Source organism: Stenella coeruleoalba (genome assembly GCF_951394435.1).
Source record: "Stenella coeruleoalba genome assembly, chromosome: 12".
Classification (NCBI taxonomy): domain Eukaryota; kingdom Metazoa; phylum Chordata; class Mammalia; order Artiodactyla; family Delphinidae; genus Stenella; species Stenella coeruleoalba.
This window is the reverse complement of record NC_137158.1, coordinates 9,194,034-9,214,711: the sequence shown is the minus strand read 5'-3', so window position 1 is coordinate 9,214,711 and position 20,678 is coordinate 9,194,034. Positions and strand designations below refer to the sequence as shown.

Genomic DNA, 20,678 nt, shown 5'->3' with positions numbered 1-20,678 from the left:
TAAAAAAAAAAAAAACAGGTACTGAGGTGAATGGGCTAATAGAATAAGAAACACCAGACGTTATGTGCCTCTTGACGGAGAAATAATAACACCACAGTCTACGTAAAATGAAACAATAAATCAAATGGAAATCCGAAGGACAAAGGGACAACAGGGAGGCCGATCAACAAAACTCAGACTGTGGGAAGGAGAAGACCCCCTCCCTCAACAAGTGAGTTACAGGAAAACAGAGGTGAGGGAAGGACTGCTAGGCTAAGAGGCTTAAATGACAAGCCAACCCGATCTGTAGCTTGCCGCAAACTAACAAACTGGGGGAAAACTCATGATTCATGTAAGATAACCGGAAATATGAATCCTTTATAGGGTATTTGATGAGGAATAATGAATCGCTGTATTTTTTGTTTTAGTATACATGGATAATGGCCTTTTATTCTTTTTAAGAGACCCTGTCTTTTAGAGATATATAATGAAATATTTATGGATGAAATGACAATTTCTGGGACTTATTTCAAAATAGTAAGGGTAGAAATGAGGTACCACTTCACACTGGTCAGAATAGCCATCATTACAAAGTCTACAAACAATAAATGCTGGAGAGGGTGTGGAGAAAAGGGAACCCTCCTACACTGTTGGTGGGAAAGTAATCTGGTGCAGCCACTATGGAGAACAGTACGGAGGTTCCTCAAGAAACTAAAAATAGAGTTACAATATGATCCAGCAATCCCACTCCTGGGCATATATCCAGACAAAACTATAATTCAAAAAGATACATGCACCCCTATGTTCATAGTAGCACTATTCACAATAGCCAAGACATGGAAGCAACCTAAACGTCCATTGACAGATGAATGGATAAAGGAGATGTGGTACATATATACAATGGAATATGACTCAGCCATTAAAAAAATGAAATAATGCCATTATAGCAACAAGGATGGACTTAGGGATTATCATATTAAGTGAAGTAAGTCAGACAGAGAAAGACGAATATTATGTGATATCACTTACAGGTGGAATCTAAAATATGACACAAATAGAACAGACTCACAGACTAGAGAACAGACCTGTGGTTGCCAAGGGGAGGGGCGTGGGGGAGGGGTGGAGTGGGAGTTTGGGGTGAGCAGATGCAAACTATTACACACAGGATGGCTAAACAACAAGGTCCTACTGTACAGCACAGGGAACTACATTCAATACCCCGAGATAAACTATAATGGAAAAGAATATGAAAAAGAATGTATGTGTGTATATATATATATATGTGCAACTGAGTCACTTTGTTGTACAGCGGAAACTAACACAACAATGTGAATCAACTCTACTTCAATAAAAAAAAAAAATTCCCCAAAATAATAAGGGTAGAAAGAGTAAAGGTATAGCTGACACAAGATTAGGTAGGTATGATTTGATAACTGTTGAAGCTGAGTAACAGGTGTGTATACATTTGACATTTTCCAAGTAAAGTTTCATAAGATGAAACTTTAAATATCTGGAATAAATTTACACTTACAGATAATGTACACTTTGAGAAACAAATCCCAAAGATTTATGATCTTGTAATAAAGGCAATTTTATGCTTAAATGCCTATATAATTTATGCCTAAATTATAACAATTTACCCCGGCAATTTGTTTTTTCAGATTTTATAATGTAATTACAAACACTTTTGCTTCAAAGACAATTCTCAACATCCCTGGGTCTTCCAAAATGGGTTTCAAGGGAACACTTTACTCCCTTATGGATCTTATTGGCTTCTACTTGGTTTTCAGGGAACTCAAAGTAGCCAGGCAGCGAAAAATAAATATTCAATTCATTTTGTGACCTCTCTTTACAAATCAACAAAGAGATGGAGTCAAAGAGGTTTTAAACTTCGTGAACAGCTAATCAACTATACTCCAATATAAAATAAAAATTAAAAAAAAACACTTTGTGAACAACTTTGAGAAATTAGAAATACAACCGTTACAAAGGGAATAATAAAAAAGAACAAAGAAGAAACAACGAACGCTCTCAGTAAGTCAAGCACCTAGACTGTTTGTCATTTAAAAGGTCAGGAGCCACTGCAGTCACTGACCTTCAACCCCCTGAAAGGAGTTCAAGGTGGAGATCAGGAGTGAGGCCCTCTGTGCTCTGGGAAAAACGGCAGAACAGACCTTCATATAGTTAGATATTTTCTGGAGAAGATTGTATGAGCCCGATTCCTGCATCTGCTGGTATCTAGAAAAGCACTACCATCATCACTGGTGACGTCTGCTCCTCAGGACCAACAGCCAGCCTCTGCCTCAGTGTGTGCTTGACTGCACGTGCCCCCTTCACTGACATCATATAGAATACCGCCCTTCCCCCCAGCTCCTGCGAGCGGTTCCTCAGAGCTACCCGAGAGGCTGTCTCCAGGGCTATAGTCCGCATTTTGCCCCAAATAATTCACAGCTCTCAGGTTGTGCGTTTTCTTCAGTCGACAATAACACCGTTAAGGACTAACATTGCTATTGTGGAGCTTGTCCTTAACATACAAACTCAGGCTGTTTCTCCAAGGCAAGATGCACTAACAGGCCCCCAAGCAAGCCATGGACCACCTGGCCAGAGAATCATAAACCAGACACCCTGACCCTCAAAACTGTGATTAAGCAAAATCACAAGATGACGGTCAATCCCAGCCTCTTTGTTCTTCCGCTTTAAAAACACCCCCAACTCAAAGCCCAAGCGGGAGCGGCCCTGAGGCTGGTCTCCCACGCCCTTGCCTGGCGCCTGCGTGGACCCTTACTTTGTTGTGAGTGTGGCTTTCTGCACCTCAGGCCCCTGCTGATGGCTCTAGGGATCAGAAGATGAGCAGAAACCAAGTAGATTTTTCCCCAGATGTTTTCAAATCAGTGATGAAGAAAGGAGTGCTTCCCCTTCTATCAGTTCCACACATTTAAAGTTTACAACGCCACAGAAACAAGAACCTACGGTGTAGTAAGAAAAACAGGGACCCTGGACTAGTCTCCTCCACTCAGCAGTCACAGAAGTTTGGCTTCGGCAGGATGGGCGGTTGAGAAGCAGAGTAAACGCTACCTACCGCCTCTTCCCGCTGCCTTTCACCTCCATTAGAATCTGTGTGTTAACACACAACATGCGGGGCCACCGGATCTGCTGAGTCACAATAACTTGGGGTGGAAGGAGTCTCACAGTGTTGGAACTACTGCTTCGGAGGTCCTGTCACTAACACCCAGTTATTGGCTGGGGGGAGAGATGGAATTGGGAGGATCTGTTATACTCAATGCAATGTCTGTAAATCACCAATGTATCTGAAAGAGACATCTGCTAAAACTCCTTGAAAAATAAGTAAATGCATATTCATCATTAAAATCAAATGACTAGATCATTAAAGTCTTTACCAATGCTGTAAGTTTAAAGTCTACCTTTCAGGAGATAAAAATAGAGCTGGCATCATAATGTCTTTTTAGGCATTTGGCTAACGTAAAGGTGGTGGTGGGAATTACCAAACAGCACACCAATATATTGTATTGGTAAAGAACCTTACATGCACGTGAAACGATTCTGTATACATTCTAATATGAAGGCAGGAATTCTGGTTTTGTTTATTACTGTATCCCTGGTACTGTGTATACAGTGATTGCTTAATAAATATTTGTTGAATGACTCTGAGACAACAACCCGTTAGAGTCTGACAAGGCTATTCATTAAAAAGCCGAGTAAAATGCATTACAGCTAAACAGTCTGTCAATCGTTCTTCCTCAGGAAGCAGATGGCGACAACCTCCAGCCAGCAGTCTACGTCAGGCCCTCGCTGGACTGCCTGGACTACAGGTTACGGCCTCTCCTCCCATCAATACATCTCCTGCAACCAGGCACCATCCTACTAAACCATCGTTCAAATCAATGTACTTCCCTACTCAAAACCAGCGATCTAGCGTTTATCAGGAAACTTACGGTTCTCTCAGTATCATCTCTGCTGTCTTATCCCCCAGCACTGTGCTCCACTCTAACGAAACTGAACTAGGCATTACTGCCAAACTACGCTTCCCAACGTCAGCCACCTGCTCACGCCATCCCTCTGCCTACTGTGCTGTGCTCCTTCCTGACAGTCTTTCAAAGCTCACGCCAAGTGTAAGCACCTTTCTTGAAGACTTTCTTAATAACCCCGCGTGTTCGCTTTCACTTCTCTGAGCCTCCACCCTCTGTACCTCCCCAGCTGCCCTGTAACAGCCTTTGCTAAAGTGATTTTTCCTGTCATCCCCTTTCAATCACTTGGTCTTTCCGAGTTTTAAGAGTCTTGAGGGTAAGCTCTGTCTTCGTTTTTAAGTTGCTTCCAACCCTTTAGCTGCCTTGTACACTGCAGGCACCCCAACAGTAGCTACAATCAATCCAAATATTTCCTCCCAGAGATCTTTCACCATACCTCTCCCCTGGATACAGAACGTCAGTAGCATTTAATCTACTGAAAGGCAACCAAGCTGTCAGATCAACTCCCTCTTATGGTTACTTGTATCAGCCTTGCACTCACACCACACAGAATCCCACAGGAGCCGGCACAGCAGCGCCCACTGGTCCTAGAGCACACTTCACACAGTCGAGAGAGGAGGGCTGAGTCTGGGTGGGGGTGAAGAGGTCAGTCGGGGACTCAGGGAACTGCATTCAGGTGAACCGTGGCCACAGATGTAAGATACAGGCACACGGGAGCTGTGCAGCCCGTGAAGCTCCAAGGAAAAGCATCCAGTGACGAAAGGCCTGGAGAGCCCTGGGCACAGAGGCTGCACCGTGGTCTCGCTAAGGCTCTTCATTCACTGCTTCCAGTGTCCGCACCAGACTCTAGGGATGTTCTCACCAGCTGGTCAGTGGTGAAACTTGTTCTCATGATCCACACATAAAAACAGTGCCTCAAGACTGCCTACCATGTCCACCAGAAAAGAGAGTGTCTGTCTATCTCTCCAGAGGCGCAGCTAAGAAGGTGAAACGCAGTGGTAATAACCCGGCCAGGCTGACTGCAGGAGGCCATGAGCCCAAACAAGAGAGGCCTGGGAGAGCCAGTGAGTGGCCCTCATCGGAAGGCAGCAAGGCAGAGAGAATCATAACCCCGGGGCCAGGGCTTCCTGTGCTCCGCACAGGTGGGTACTTTTTTTTTTTAATAAATAAATGTATTCATTTATTTATTCATTTTTGGCTGCACTCAGTCTTTGTTGCTGCACGCGGGCTTTCTCTAGTTGCGGCAAGCTGGGGCTACTCCTTGTTGCGGTACGCAGGCTTCTCATTGTGGCGTCTTCCCTTGATGCAGAGCACGGGCTATAGGTGCGCGGGTTCAGTAGTTGTGGCACACAGGCTCAGTAGTTGCGGCTCGTGGGCTCTAGAGCGCAGGCTCAGCAGTTGTGGTGCATGGGCTCAGTAGTTGTGGTTCGCGGGCTCTAGAGCACAGGCTCAGTAGTTGTGGCACACAGGCTTAGCTGCTCTATGGCATGTGGGATCTTCCTGGATCAGGTCTCGAACCTGTGTCCCCTGCATTGGCAGGCGGATTCTCAACCACTGCGCCCCCAGGGAAGTCTCAGGTGGGTACTTTTTAAAAACAGAGCGGGGATGCCTCCACGTGAATGAAGAAGCACCCCAGCCTCTCATCACTGTGCATTTTTTACTTTCTGGTCAGATATTATTGCTTTTAAGTCAAATGCCACCTGTCAAATTAAGGGACAAAGAACATAAAGAAAATATCTTCAAGTTCAATAGGAAACAGGTTTTGAAACTTTTCTTGAAGTTTTTGTATGTTTAGAAAAAAAAATTTAATTTTTTTAAAAAAACAAGTAATTACTAGGGAAAGCATGTGTTAATATAGCCAGAGCCCTGTAAGTTTAGGACAAGTATAAGTCCTTCCCCAACAGTTTTTTTTTGGCAGGGGCAGGAGGGGAAATAGGAAAATAAAAGGTAAAAAATGATACATCAGGTTTTTCTGTTTAGAGTTTTACGTAATGAAGAAAACATAACATTAAGCTTTAATCCTTCTGAGCAGTGTGTCACAGTGTGTAAATGGCTAGTGGCGAGAAGCAGCTCAGAGCACGAGATGCACTCATCTCATTAAATAGGTTACGCACAAATCTGTATAACGTAACCCTAGTTTATTTTCAGTTCATTATCGTTCTCACTGGTAAGGATGGCATAATAAACAGGAAGGTAAACTGCCCTTATCCACATCTGTTACATGGCAGGTGGTCACTGCTCGGGTGGACAGACAGACCCTTCCCTGGATCCTCTGGATGCCTGGACTCCTTCCCCACACCAACACAGGGAGCACACACAGCACCACACAGGGCCAATCAGTTATGCCTTGTTGTCAAAGTTTAAACATCATATTTTAAAAAAATTTTTGAAACACCATGGTTACAAAAGAAAAGGTTGTAACTCAGATAAACAGAATATTCCTCTGAAAGGTAGCCAAAATAAATGCCGTAATTCGTGAGTCTGAATATGTATTCAAAAGAAAAACACGATAACATAAATTTTTTTTTTGCGATACGCGGGCCTCTCACTGTTGTGGCCTCTCCCGTTGCGGAGCACAGGCTCCGGACGCACAGGCTCAGCGGCCATGGCTCACGGGCCCAGCCGCTCCGCGGCATGTGGGATCTTCCCGGACCAGGGCACAAACCCGCGTCCCCCGCATCGGCAGGAGGACTCTCAACCACCGCGCCACCAGGGAAGCCCAACATGAAATTTTTATACCATAAAATTCATTAAAATTGGATTATAAAGGAAAAGCTGTATATATTTACAAAGTACCTTTAAAGTTTTATTTACTAACTTTTAAATTGTGGTAACAGCCATTTCTAAGCACAGAGTTCAGGGGCATTAAACATTCACACTGCTGGGCAACCACCAAAGCCATCCATCTCCAGAACTCTTTCCATCTTGCACAACTGACACTCTGTACCCATGAAACAATTACTTTCCTTCCCCCCATCCCACCCGTACCCTGGCAACCGCCATTCTACCTTCTATCTCGATGAATCTGACTATTCTGGGTACCTGCATGAGGTACCTAGAAGTAGAATCACACAGTATTTGTCCTTTCGTCTTTATTTCACTTAGTATAATGTCCTCAAGGATCATCCATGTTGTCAACCTGTGTCAGAATTTCCTTCCTTTATAGGCTGAATAATATTCCATTGTACATACACACCACATTTTGTTTATCCATTTATCCACTAATGGACATTTAAGCTGTTTCTACATTTTGGCTATTATGAATAATGCTGCTATGAACACGGACATACAAATATCTGTTTGAGTCCTTGGTTTCAATTCTTTTGGGTATATACCCAGAAGTAGAACTGCTGGATCAAATGGTAACTCCATGTTTAGTTTTTTGAAGGATTACCAAACTGCTTTTCACAATGGCCACACTAGTTTACATTCCCACCAACAGGGCACAGGGTTCCAATTTCTGCACACCCTCACCGACACTTGTTATTTTCTGGGTTTTCTGACAGCAGTCATCCTAATGGGTGTAAGATATAAAGTACCCTTTTAAAATCCTATAAAAGTTTTCATTTCTACTTATATATAAGAATGCCATAAAGTAAGCTAGAAATTTAGAAGATACAAAATCTTATTAATGTAGTCCATACACTAAAATTCATGGTAATACAAATATTGGATAAGAAAACACTCATTATATAATATTAAGTGAGGGATGAGGGAAGAAAAATATTTTAAAAAATAGTCTACATAGAAAAAAAACTGAAAGTAAAATCTAAAAGGTTAAAGGTGATGAGACTCTGGATAGTAAGATGACAGGCTTTCGTTGACAGTTTTTTCTTGTATTTTCCATGGTTTGTATAATAAGGGGAAAATGGCTATAAAAAGAAATATGGCTGATATCATTACCACAATGATAAAGATTTAGGAGGAGCTAGACTTTGAAGGGCTCAGGTACTTTATTCTATAAGCAATTAGGGTCAGTTATCTGTTAATCTTTCCCAGTGTTCGGGCCCCCACCAAGTCCTGATGAAGCTGGAATTCTTTCTTTTCTGCACCCAGTTTTTCCGGCAAGGCAATGCTCTGAAATAAATGCAGTAATCCAGACAAATAACTGCAAGTACCACAAAAGTAATCTTCCAGAAGGGGAATAGCAACAAAGTTTATGGCTCCAGGGCTAAATGCTATCTATGGCCCAAGACCATGTATCTAATCCGATTTTTATCCTAACACGCTGTTCTGTTTTTACCTCCAAAATGCAGATGATTCTCTCCTTTTCTTTTAATTTAAAAAAAAATTTTATACAATTTTCAAGGCTACTTTCCATTTACAATAATTATTACAAAATATTGGCTATATTCCCCAAGTTGCACAATACACCCTTGAGCCTACCTTACCACCAATAGTTTCTGCGTCCACTTCCCACCCCTGTATTGCCCCGCCCACTAGTTTGTTCTCTATATCCAAAATGCAGATGATTCTAATAAGATGGGAATTGGATGAAACGATGTGTGATTTTAAAGGATAAACTTGACTCTGAGTAACTTCTAATTAAGAAAACGCCCATTTCAGTTTCAAACGCGCTTATATTTTACCTCCCACTTAATGGCATTGTTATAAACTTTTTTTCATACGTATAACTATATTATTTCCTTTCAGCATCTGAGTAAATCTGCTGAGAAAAAGATTTGTGTCGATATCCGAAAGAGCCTTGATCTCAACAACAGGCAGGCTTTCATTCTTCCACTGAGATCAGTTTCATGGACCTGGAATGTGAATCAGCGATTCTGAAGCCAGGAGCAATTTTGCCCTCAGGGGACACGCAGCAACGTCTGAAGACATTTTTGATTGCCAAGACTGGCAGGATGACGCTAAACATCCTGCGAGACACAGACATGCCCCTGCCACGCTATTCCTAGTATTTAAAGTAATGCTCGGCACGTGGTGGGTACAAAAATGCCCGTTGAATTAACAGTTTTACGTATGAGGAAACTGAGGTTCAGAGCAGTCAAGTATTTAGTAAACAGCAGAGAATGGAATTAAAGTCTTCTTACCAAGTCCAGGCTCTGCCAGCTTTATCGTCCAGTAGCTCGTTAGTATTTTTCAAAAGACTTTTTAAAAGTCCAGATCCTTTGACTCAGCGATTCCAGTTTTAAAAGCCCATCCTAATCAGTGATCACAGAGCTGTACACTGATTATTTGTACAGATTTTAAGAAGAATCTCTCTTTATTCAGAGGAAGATAAATTATGATACACCCATTCAGTGGAATGTTATTAAAGATAGAAAAGCATATGCATATTTATCAACAAGAAAGGATATTCAAGATATACTGTTATATGACAGAGGAGCAGAGTAGGTTACAAAATAATATGTGTAGGATGATCCCGTGTGGATACATATACTTCCACGGGAAACAATCTAGAAGGATGAACATCAAAACGTTAGCGAGGGCTTCCCTGGTGGCACAGTGGTTGAGAGTCCGCCTGCCAATGGAGGGGACACAGGTTCGAGCACTGGTCCCGGAGGATCCCACATGCCGTGGAACGACTGGACCCGTGCACCCCAACTGCTGAGCCTGTGCTCTGGAGCCCACGAGCCACAACTACTGAAGCCCGTGCGCCTACAGCCTGTGTTCCGCAACAGAGGGGCCATGCAGTGAGAAGCCCGTGCACCGCAAGGAGGAGTGGCCCCTGCTCACTGCAACTGGGGAAAGCCCGTGCGCAGCAACGAAGACCCAATGCAGCCAAAGATAAATAAATAAATTTATTTTTAAAAAAAAAGTTAGTGATAATTTTTCTAAGTCGTTAGATCTACGGTGATTTTTTTTCTTTCCTTATGCATGTTTTTTAACTTCTTAAAAGAGACATGGTTTGGGCGTTACGGGTTGTAGAAGCGAGATGCTACTAAAAAATCCACGAGGTCTCTATGTACTCAGTCTCCTGGTTAAAGAATGAAAAACTATAAATTTACTAGACAGGACATATGATTTCTTTTTACTTAGGAGCAGCACTGTGATCTTTTCTTTCTCAGAGAGAAAGGATTTACTTAAAAAAAGAAACCTAACAGCTAAAGAAAGAAAGCCGTCAACAGGAGCTAGCAAGCTATGCCCTAATAAAACGTGGACCACAGAGAAGCAGGACCAAAATGCTTGCTAAGCCTAAAGCACAGTAACGTTAACTATATTACTTTTAATCTACAAAGAGTATTACCAAACTAATCTCCAGTGTCAGGTTTTTAGCTAGAAATGAAATGATTTGTGGAAAATACAAAGAATCTGCCAAACCCACTTACAAAAATGCTCTGTAAGACATCTGACCTGCCTACTCACCTAGACCATGTGTTTCCATGATTTCTACAAAAGCATTAATTACTGGAAATATCTTATTGTCAAATGCATACACGCATCACATGAAATGTTTATTTAGCCTAAATTACACCGAGAGCTTGGTGGCTGTTAAACAACATAACCTACCAATTCAGCATCTGGCAATGAGCCACTTAATTTCACTTTAATGGTTTACTAAGAACAATTTATTTGATTTACAACTGGTTGCTTACTTTTACATGGCTATATTGAAATTTCAAATTCAAGAGATTTGCAATTGTACCTTTTGCTTATACTGGAAGGTAGACCATTTATATTTATCAAGTAAAAATGTACTTTTTAAAGTTTTATTAACATAAAGGTTTGTTCAGAAAAGCAACTCTGCTGGTTGTTTTTGGTTTTTTCCCAACTAGTTAAAAACAATCACTATTTATCTATATCATCTTCTTAAAGATTTGAATACTTGTCATATATTGAGATCACTTTTCGATAACAGTGAGTATGATCCAAAGTGGGGGAGGTCTCCTTCCCACAGCATCACTGCTCCGCCACTTTCCCTCATGGAATTTTATATTTTACACTGATACACGTCATGAATTGACTTGCTCTCATAAACTTCAAGAAGCTAGTGGCAAGTATCTACACAAAAAACACTTTAAAAATATTACATTAAAAAAAATTACAACACATAGTTAGGGAACCACATGCCATTCACAGAAATCTCTTTAAAGAATTCCACCAAGGCACATGTAAGAGACTGGTAAGAATACACACATGTGCACACAAGCATAGAAAGTTATACCACAAAAGGTTTAAGACAGTCATCCTTAGGTAGAGGGATTATGAAAAGTTACATATTTTTTTAATGTTTGGCCTGTTTGTATATTTTATTTTTTCCTACACAGAATATGTAATACTTAATAAATAAATAATAAAAGTTTCAATATTAGAAGAATTTTAACTCATAAAAATATTCCAAGACAGGTGTATAATTATGTCCTAATCTCTCATTATAATTATCTCAGAGAGATTTTAAGAAAGTCTATGAAAATATAAAATCATTACTTTGATAGAATAATCTAAATTATCCCGTTAATGCACCCATTACATATAAAACCAATGATGCAGTAACACCTGTACAGGTAGACACCTACACAGAAATACCTACTACCTTAAAGTAAGCCAGTTTTTCTGAATACACACACACACACATACATGTTCTACGTAAATACAGAAGTAGCTTGCCTTAGGAAGAACTGAATACTCTTTTCCTAAATTATACTTTGTGTTTTAATAGGAAAACTAGCTGATTAAAATATAATAGCAACTAAGGTGAGTGAAAAACCAGTTTGAAACAATAAAGAGAATTCGTTGAATAAAAACCAACTCTGTGGAGTTGTAAAAGCCATCTTTAAGGATACAGTCAGATGATTTTAGTTATCTGTCCCTATATTCAGTAGGTGTAATAAGTAACTCTAAATTTAAAACTATTTATTACCATAAGGATCTCTAGAGATCATCTAAGCAAAGCTTGTCATTTAATATATGAAGAAAAAGCAGATCTGGGCAGTTAACTGACTTTGCCAAGAAGACAGTGAACACAGACCAAGGCTTGAACCTGGCTATCCTCCTGACCCTCCTTCTTCCACTGCGACCAGTGGGGGACAGTCCTCAGCAAACTTGACCGCCTGTTTTTGCAAATAAAATTTCATTGGAACACACTCATTTACTGCTTTTGTGCTACAAAGAAAGAGCTGAGTAGTTGTGAAAGACACCCAACGGCCTAAAATATTTACTCTGGTTCTTTACAGAAAAATGTTTGCTGACCCCTACATTAAAGGTTTCTTAGCTATAATTCTGAAGTTTCAGAACTTAAAACATAATAATATTGTAACAAACCGTATTGTAATAAATAGCAATAAAACCAGAACCACTACTGCAGTTATTACCTTAAATTACCTTAAAAGGGTTTAACTTCCCCATCCCCAAAACTATTTGTCCATTTTCCATGTTTTGATATGCACATCTTTAAGAAAAGAAAAACTGTAAAACTCAGAACCTCCCAAAGGAGAAATTAAGATCTGCTCATATAAACTGAAAGAGAACTCATGTACATTCCTTTAGTAGAGTACTTCTCATCTACATAAACATATTTATAGATCACTGGCTACTTGGGAGATAGCCTAGTAGATAAATCTAAACTAAGTGAATTAGAAATGTCAAACGTGTGACAGAATATTTTAGAAAAAGTCAAATTTATACACAATTTTCCAGCAGAATATCTAAAGCACAGCAGAGAGACATCTATTTAAGTGTCAAAAGCATCTGCCCTATTAATCACTTGATTCATTAAATTTTTAGGTTTTACCTTTCTCCTCTCACAAAATAAAGTAAGCCTGGTTCCAGCTAACCCCACTGGCAACAGATGCTCACACAACACAAAACGTAAACCTTAGGGAGACCTAGGTACAAAATATAATTTAAGCAAAGTGGTAGACTGCTCAGGGAAAACAAGTGTATTTACAGAATGAAGAAGTCCCTACCGGACGCTTAACAAATCAGTAAAAATTATGAATTCATTAGTTAGGACAGTATGGGATGACGTTGTATATAAACACACTGCTCTTTTTTAGAGAGCTCTGGACTGTTCATTATAAAATGATGTAGAATGTACAAAAGGACTAAAAATTGCATCAAGAAAGGAAACTGAAGACATACATGTCAAATCAAAACACACATACACACAACGCGGGACTTAAATCAGAAGAAGACATGGGTTCAAACCCCCGAGTTGTCACCAACTGTTAGCACTGAGCAAGTCACTTTTCAGTGACTCAGAGTCCTTCTAGGGTTTAGTTAACTTTTTTATAAAATAAGAGAGGTAAGGTTCCTCCCAACCCCCCAATTAACATACTTGTAATCATTTATTCACTCACTGCTGTGTGTCAAGAACCATACTAATGGCTTTAATTGCAAGTGGACTCAGAACAAGTGTCCTGGGAAAAAATAACACCTATCAAGCATCATTCTTTTAAACACATAAAGAGACACGAGATGGAGTTTAGCCTTTAAAAAAGAAATAAAATCTATTTTTCCAAACCAGACTCCATAAATTCTCTAACTAAACAATAACTGTAGTTTTTGTAAGGAATGAAGATAACACATACAGCTTTCCCTCTGACGTCAGGAATAAGACAAGGATGCCCTCGATCACTGATTCACAAACCAGAAATAAAAAGAGCAATGAAATTAACCACAGAGATAAGATATTTGCAAACCCGTAACTGGAAAAGGACTAGTTTCCTGTATATATGCGTGTAAGTGTGTGTGTAGATTGTTACAAATCAGTAAGGGAAAGGTAAGCCATCCAATTTAACAACAGGCAAGAGATCTGAGTCAGAACTCCAAAAGGGGGATTCCAAATGGGCAATAAACGTATGACACGGGCACTGGGCCTCATTAGTAATATAAGAAATGGACATGTAAAATACAATGAGATATCCTTATATACCCATCAGACTGCAAATAATAATACCTCTGACAATACCAAATGCTGTAAAGAATGTAGTGTGACCAGAATACATTTGGTATACACATTGGAAAATAGTTTGACGTTATGTAGTAAAGTTCAAGATACAGATACTTTGTGACCCAACAAGTCCACTCCTAAGTACATCCTAAAGAAATACATACTTAGGTGCATGTACAAAAGTGTTCAAAGCAGCACTATTTATAACAGCTAAAGCCTGGATATAATCCAAGTGTTTATCAACGATGGGATGCATAAAGTAAGGAACATATAAATAATGGAATACTACACAACAATTAACTGAGTAAACTGTATCTATACAGAACATGATTAACCCTTACAAAAACAATGTTGACTGAAAAAAGCAAAACACAAAAGAATATTTGTGGCATCATTTCATTTGTATGTTCAAAAAACAGAGAAAAACAGTATTTTCTAAGTAATATTTCTATTATTTAGAAACACAGAGAAGGTAAATCTATTTCTAAAATACAAGGAAATGATTATCTCTGGGAGAAGAGAAGTGATTTAATTGGGAAGAGCTGGGGAGGGCAGCTTCTGGGCAGCAGCCATGTTCTGTTTCCTGACTAGGTGGTGAATACATGGCTGTCACTTCACATGTAAGTGTACATGCACAAGTGTGCATGCAAGCTGTACACCAGCCCAGCTCCTGGCAGATACCAGACAGCCAACTCTTACCTACTTACGAGAATGATATTCTGACTACTATTGCTAAGATTTTCACTGCTATTACTGCTAATTTCTCCTCTAGATTATACATGCCCCCTGAAAACATCAGGTCAGGGAGAACACAAAGAAAAACGCCTAATGTGAATGAAGTAAAGCTTGCTTGTTCTATTGTTCTTTCAGTCTCCCCACTGTTACGCTTGTAAATTTATCTTCCTCCTTACATAACCTACAATATCCTGACCACGAAATTCTGACAGGAACTAAAGCTTTTCCCTCTGGGTGGTTATTCCTTCCGCAAGGTTCCCACCATTGGCAACAGGAGTCCTGACCTCTGCAGGGCGAGCAAGAATAACAGATGAAGTGTGAACTGGGTTTATTTAAAGCCTAAGTACCGGACTTCCGTGGTGGCGCAGTGGATAAAGAATCCGCCTGCCAATGCAGGGAACATGAGTTCAATCCCTGGTCTAGGAAGATCCCACATGCAGCGGAGCAACTGAGTCCGTGTGCTGCAACTAAGGAGCCCACCTGCCACAACTAAGACCCGGTGCAACCAAATAAATTTATTTAAAACAAAACAAAACAAAACACACAAAACCTAAGTACCAAAGGGAAATGGTAACGGAAAAGTGCTGGATTCCTCGCTGTTCACACGCCCTGAACTGCTCTTCTCAAGCTCCCAATCCAGAGACTGTTCCCAGGTAACCCCGGCGGCCCCTCTCCACAGCAGGCAACAGAAAGCAAGTGTTTACATGCAAGACCATGAAACACACATGGTCACTACATCAAATGCTCACTATATTTGGATGGTAAATATTTTTTAAGAGAAAAAATAAATATATGATGTTTTAAAAGGGGTTAAATTTTACATCTTGCCAAGTACAACAATAAGGCATTATATAAACTCTGATACTTCCAACTTTTGGAAATAAAAGATAAAACCTACTAGTGATTTTTAAGTTCCTTTGTAATCCAATAGGAAATTGTAAGAGATTTCACTTACAGCTTCTTACTGATGCATGCTGAAGAGAAAGTTTCCAGAGCAGAATTAAAGCTATTTAAGTAATCAGGCTATAATTACCAACTTAATCACTCCTTTTAAAAAGTTTTATAATACTTAACATCTAAATTTAATTTGGTGAAAGGTAAGAATCTAATTCAGTAAACAATCGTTAAAACAATTAGTGATAGTCAAAAAAACTAACTTTAACTGAAAAGTACTTCAAAAAATATCTCAAAGAATTCCACTTAGCAAGTCTTCAGTATTTAACAAATTATTCAGAAATAAATTGCAGTTTATTGTTCTGCATGACCTTGGGATCAAAACATTAACAGGAATTATGAGATGGAAAACATCAACAAATCAATGTACATGTATTTATCCTAAACATCTGATACACACAAGAAACTGTCAGAAATACAAAGAAACCTAAGACTTATTAGTCCCCACCTGATTGATACCTAATCTCAGGAAACAGAACATAAACATGGATGCATCTGTGTTAGACAAAGAAATTTATCTAACAATACAATTAAACAATAATATGAGGCAGGAAGTAATAAAGTCAAATGTAGGACAATGTCACCAGAACTTTGAGGAAGGGAGAAAGCCTATGAGGTTGGGGTGTTAGAGGGGCTGGATGGACGAGGAGGAACGAGTAAGCCTAGATAAGAGGTGTGGAGAGCAAAGGACATCCTTGGCCAGGCAGCTCAGTGCCCAGAGGGATGGCGAGTGTGCTCAGGGGGCAAGACGCAAGTCTGCCCGGTATGAAGGACGGGGGGCCACTGCTAGGAGGGGGGTCAAGGGGCAGATGGTGGACGTGTTTGGTTGCTACATAAAGGACTAAGGAGCCTTGGGATACTCAGCACATCGTAAATGCAGAAGGCATGTTTATAACTCTCTGAAGGTAGAGACTGTTCTAATCAACATGATGGGAAAAGAACCAGTAAATACTGGCTCGCACACTTTAAATGGATGCACTTTGTAGTATGTAACTGATGCCTCCATAAAGTTGATTATTAAAATTTCAACAGCTAAAATCAAGGATGCTCCCTTTACTGACAAGTCCCTTACTGTGCTTCCATTCTTGTACGAGGAAATGCGTTCAAGCCAAGCCACCATGATTATTTAACCAAGCGCTTGACAGAAATCTAATGGTCTCTCTACCTCTAGTAGGCCTGATCACTTCTATCCTGCTTATCACTGCAAAATAATCTTCCAGTAGAACCCTTCTGAATTAAATGCTGCCCACAGCCTTTCCTTCAAAAAAGAATCAATCTGGACCTTAAGGTCCCCTACAATTTGAGCTCAATCTACCATTCTGGTCTTATTTTTCACTACTTTCCATACACAGACATAGATCTTTCTTCAAACTCCACTACTCATTTATTTTCCTAAAACATACTTTGTCTATTTCCAGTTTCCATGTCCTCAACGTTCTCTCCACAGGATACACTCCTACCTCACACTTTAATCCTTCCTACCTACACTTCAAAACCCAGCTCAAGTGCTACCTTCAGCATGGAGTCTTTTCTGAAGGTCCCTGCAGGTATGTCTCCGCATCCTCTCAACTTTCGCTGAAGTCTGATCGTGCACAAAGCTAAAACCACCACTTCTTTATGTCAGGAATAATACTTGCCCTTGAGGAACTCACATGAATCTATACCCACACATATGTAGCCGATTACAAATCATACAGGACAAGCCAGACGGACATGCTTAGCACACAGTATTCATGCCACAAATACTTGTTGAAAGAATGATTATTTGCATATCATGAATATCCCAAAAGTCATTCATATATAACTATACAAATAAGGTCATAATCTTTGTAGATTAAAAAAAAGAAGAAGAAATTTTACCTTTTCAGTTGTAAGAGGTTTTGCAGGCTTTTCTGGCTCCTTTTCTCTCTTTTTCTCTTCCTTTTTTTTTTCTTTTTCTTTCTAAAACATAGCCGAAAGTTTTGATAAGTTTACTTTTTAAAATATGTTAGCTCTTAACACATTTTTATTTTATTAGTTTGAGTCATCATTTGAAAAGGGTACAAATAAATATTCAATGATGACAACATCCAGTGATACTGAGATGTAAAAGTAAGCACAGCAAATTCATACTCTCATTGAGTATGTTGATAACACAATAAAGAATAACTTTTCTAAAAAAGAAATACAGAAGTGAGACAATTTAGAACTTCTTTGATATTTCAGAGTTTGTTTTAAAGAAATGAGACCTCTATTCAATAAATTCTCACTGCATCTTTACATAAGGTCAGGCTTTCTAACAGCAACCATAAAGCTGAAATTTGAATACAAAGAAAAAGCAAACTAACTGATGGAACAGAATTCTTTATCACACAGATGAAGACCAATTACAACATGTAAACATGAGGAGAAAAGGGTAAAAACACTTTAATTTTTTAAAATAACACAAAACATTTTCAGTCTGTTACCACAGCGTTGTGATTTTTAAAAGTGCAAATACAATAATTTTCTCATGAAAAGAATGTTGGAGATAGTGCTTGGGGACCAGAGCCAGCTAACTAGTTGGCATATTTAATCCAACCCAGTCTAGATAAACTATAATGGTATTATAATGTTCACAATTTCCAAGAAGGTTGAAATAGGATATAATAATAAAAACTTAAGGTCCATAAAGATGCCAAAAAAAGGAAAATGAAGTAAAGATTAAACAAAGAGCATTCATAAGGCATGTAGAGGGAAAAGATGCCTAGAAACCTAGAACTGGGTGATACTGCAGCTGAGTGCTGACCTAGTTTCCTGGCAGCAAACATGAAAGATAAACTGGTGAACCTAGAAAAGGCAGAATAATAAACACATGAAACTTAGTCAAAATGCCTAGAGGTCGCATTTGCACCTGTGCCTTTAAAAGGGCGTCTGACACCACCTCTCTCAAGAGTAGAATTTTTGCTATTTGTAAATCAAGAAAGCCAATACCGGCAATTCCTAGGCCATAATGTAAGAGATATTATTAAAGGTCCTATGGGCCAGGCACTGTGATAAGCACCTTATTGTCTAACTTAATTTTTACAGTGATGTCTGGGGAAAAAGTCATTATTGTCATTTTACAAATGGAGAAACAAAATCTCAGGAAAGTAACACACAGAGCTAATCGTAGTAGGGCCAAGGGGCTGTGGGGCCCAGACTGTCAAGCGTCGGTGCTCCCTGCCGCCCAGCGGAGGGCTGCCGTCTATGCAGTTTTTCTTCCCCATGGGGACAGCTAACGCTTACTGGGCCCTTCCCATGTGCCAGACACCATATGACTCATTTAAATCCTCACAACAACCGTATGAGGTAAGCAGTATCACTGCCACTGTGTAAGTGAAGAATAAACAAGATGTGCAAAAATCCTTCATATATTGCAAAATGCTTTCCAGATATTAGTCAAGTTTAGGGAAGAAGGCAATGTGGCGGATCATTCTCACTACTATGCTAGGGATGAACGGTTCTGTAACTGCTCAGAGCTCTCAGTCATTTCTCAAGGAAGTCACCGTCATGAGATGGGGGAGAAGCCAGTCTTTCTAATCGCTATGATTGGTGGGCACATCTGAAATCACCAACAATAAAATAAATTAGTTAGCTATGTTTAACAGAGGGAGATGCTCTTGAACACTGGAATTTCAGCTGTCAAAATATGGCTGTAATCTACTGATGCCAGCAGCGGTTTTAGAACACAGGCTTTGAAGTAACATTAAAAACATGGGCTCTAGGGCTTCCCTGGTGGCGCAGTGGTTGAGAGTCCGCCTGCCGATGCAAGGGACACAGGTTCGTGCCCCGGTCCAGGAAGATCCCACATGCCGCGGAGCGGCTGGGCCCGTGAGCCATGGCCGCTGAGCCTGCGCGTCCGGAGCCTGTGCTCTGCAACGGGAGAGGCCACAGTGGTGAGAGGCCCGTGTACCGCAAAAAAAAAAAAAAAAAAAAAAAAAGCTGCTGAAAGACCAAAGAGTACTGTGAGAAGCTAAGTTGCTTTAAACTATTTTCTCATCAAGAATAAAACACAGTGGTGTTTGGTACTGTAAAACAGTAGTTCCTGAAACTTGGTTACTATATATCCAAATGATATAGTGAAACAGGAGACCTCCTGCAAAAGAAAACTGGAATGAATGTTCACGTCCTACAAGACGGAGAGAAGTACATCTTGGGTTCATTATAATCAAACTACACTTGAGTGATTTAATTAAAGATACGGTCTCTAAAATTTTTTATGCACTCTTATCTTAAAAAGTTGGGAGCATATATACTCTACCACATGTACGTATGTATTTATAAAGCACATATAGCACTATATTATACATTACAAAACATACATAAAAATAGAAATTTTAAAAGGGTAAGAAAAAGAAAGCACGAAAAGACATTCTAGTGGACTCTCCTGTGGGGCTCCCCAGTGTCTAAATGCTATCAGGCACGATGATTAGTGCTCAGCTGGATCAGACCCCTGCTTTCTAGGACCTGGCGGCAGGCACCACACAGCACAGACACGGAAACTGAGGGCTTCCACCCTCTGGACCAGGTGTCGCTGCCATCCTTCCACCTCCTCGTGGCCAGCTCCACCCTCCTGTGGTGCTTCTTCCCTGGGCCTGCCTGCTGACCTCTGACCCCTACAACACTCTGACCTCTAAAGCCTGTTCATCTCCAACCATGCCCTTCTTGCTCCAAACTGTCCCCCACTGTCCCGGGGACCTCCCCTTGCTCTGCTAACTCTTCAGTGCACCCAGCTTTCCACTCTCATGGCTCTCCCCGGGCTGCCGCCCCCTCCCCCCTTCTCCGACCCGGATCTCTCCTCTGGCCTATGGACCTGTGCATCCAAGCCCTGACCAGATACCCAGACGTCCCGCCGTCACCTCACACGCAACACACCCAGCGTTTAGTCCCGCCCTCCCTGCTCTCTCCTCATACCCGCTCAGCCCGGATCCCTTCTCACCGGGCAGCGCTGTCATCTATTGAGGTGCTCGGGCCCGAAGCCAGGAGCCATCCAGGCTCCCAAAGCGCCTCCCCAGCCCATTGATCACAAACCCCACAGGCTCGACCTTCTCGAGACCTCTGACAGCTGCGCTCGCCCTTTCACTCCCTCTGTCTCCACTTTAGCACCCCGCCCACCATTTATTCATGGACCAGCGCAACAGGTCCTCAAGCCTTTCCGCACCCATCCGCACGAA

The 20,678-nt window shown here is 40.6% G+C and overlaps 1 protein-coding gene across 3 annotated transcripts in view; it reads right to left on the bottom strand.

Annotated features, from left to right (window-relative positions):
* SMAP1 (small ArfGAP 1) overlaps nt 1-20,678 on the bottom strand; it is a 149,704-nt gene that overhangs the window by 43,184 nt on the left and 85,842 nt on the right. For all 3 annotated transcript variants that reach the window (XM_079939982.1, XM_079939983.1, XM_079939984.1), the window contains one exon: nt 17,365-17,445. In XM_079939982.1, the coding sequence (XP_079796108.1) occupies nt 17,365-17,445 (81 nt within the window). The remainder of the gene's footprint in view (nt 1-17,364; nt 17,446-20,678) is intronic.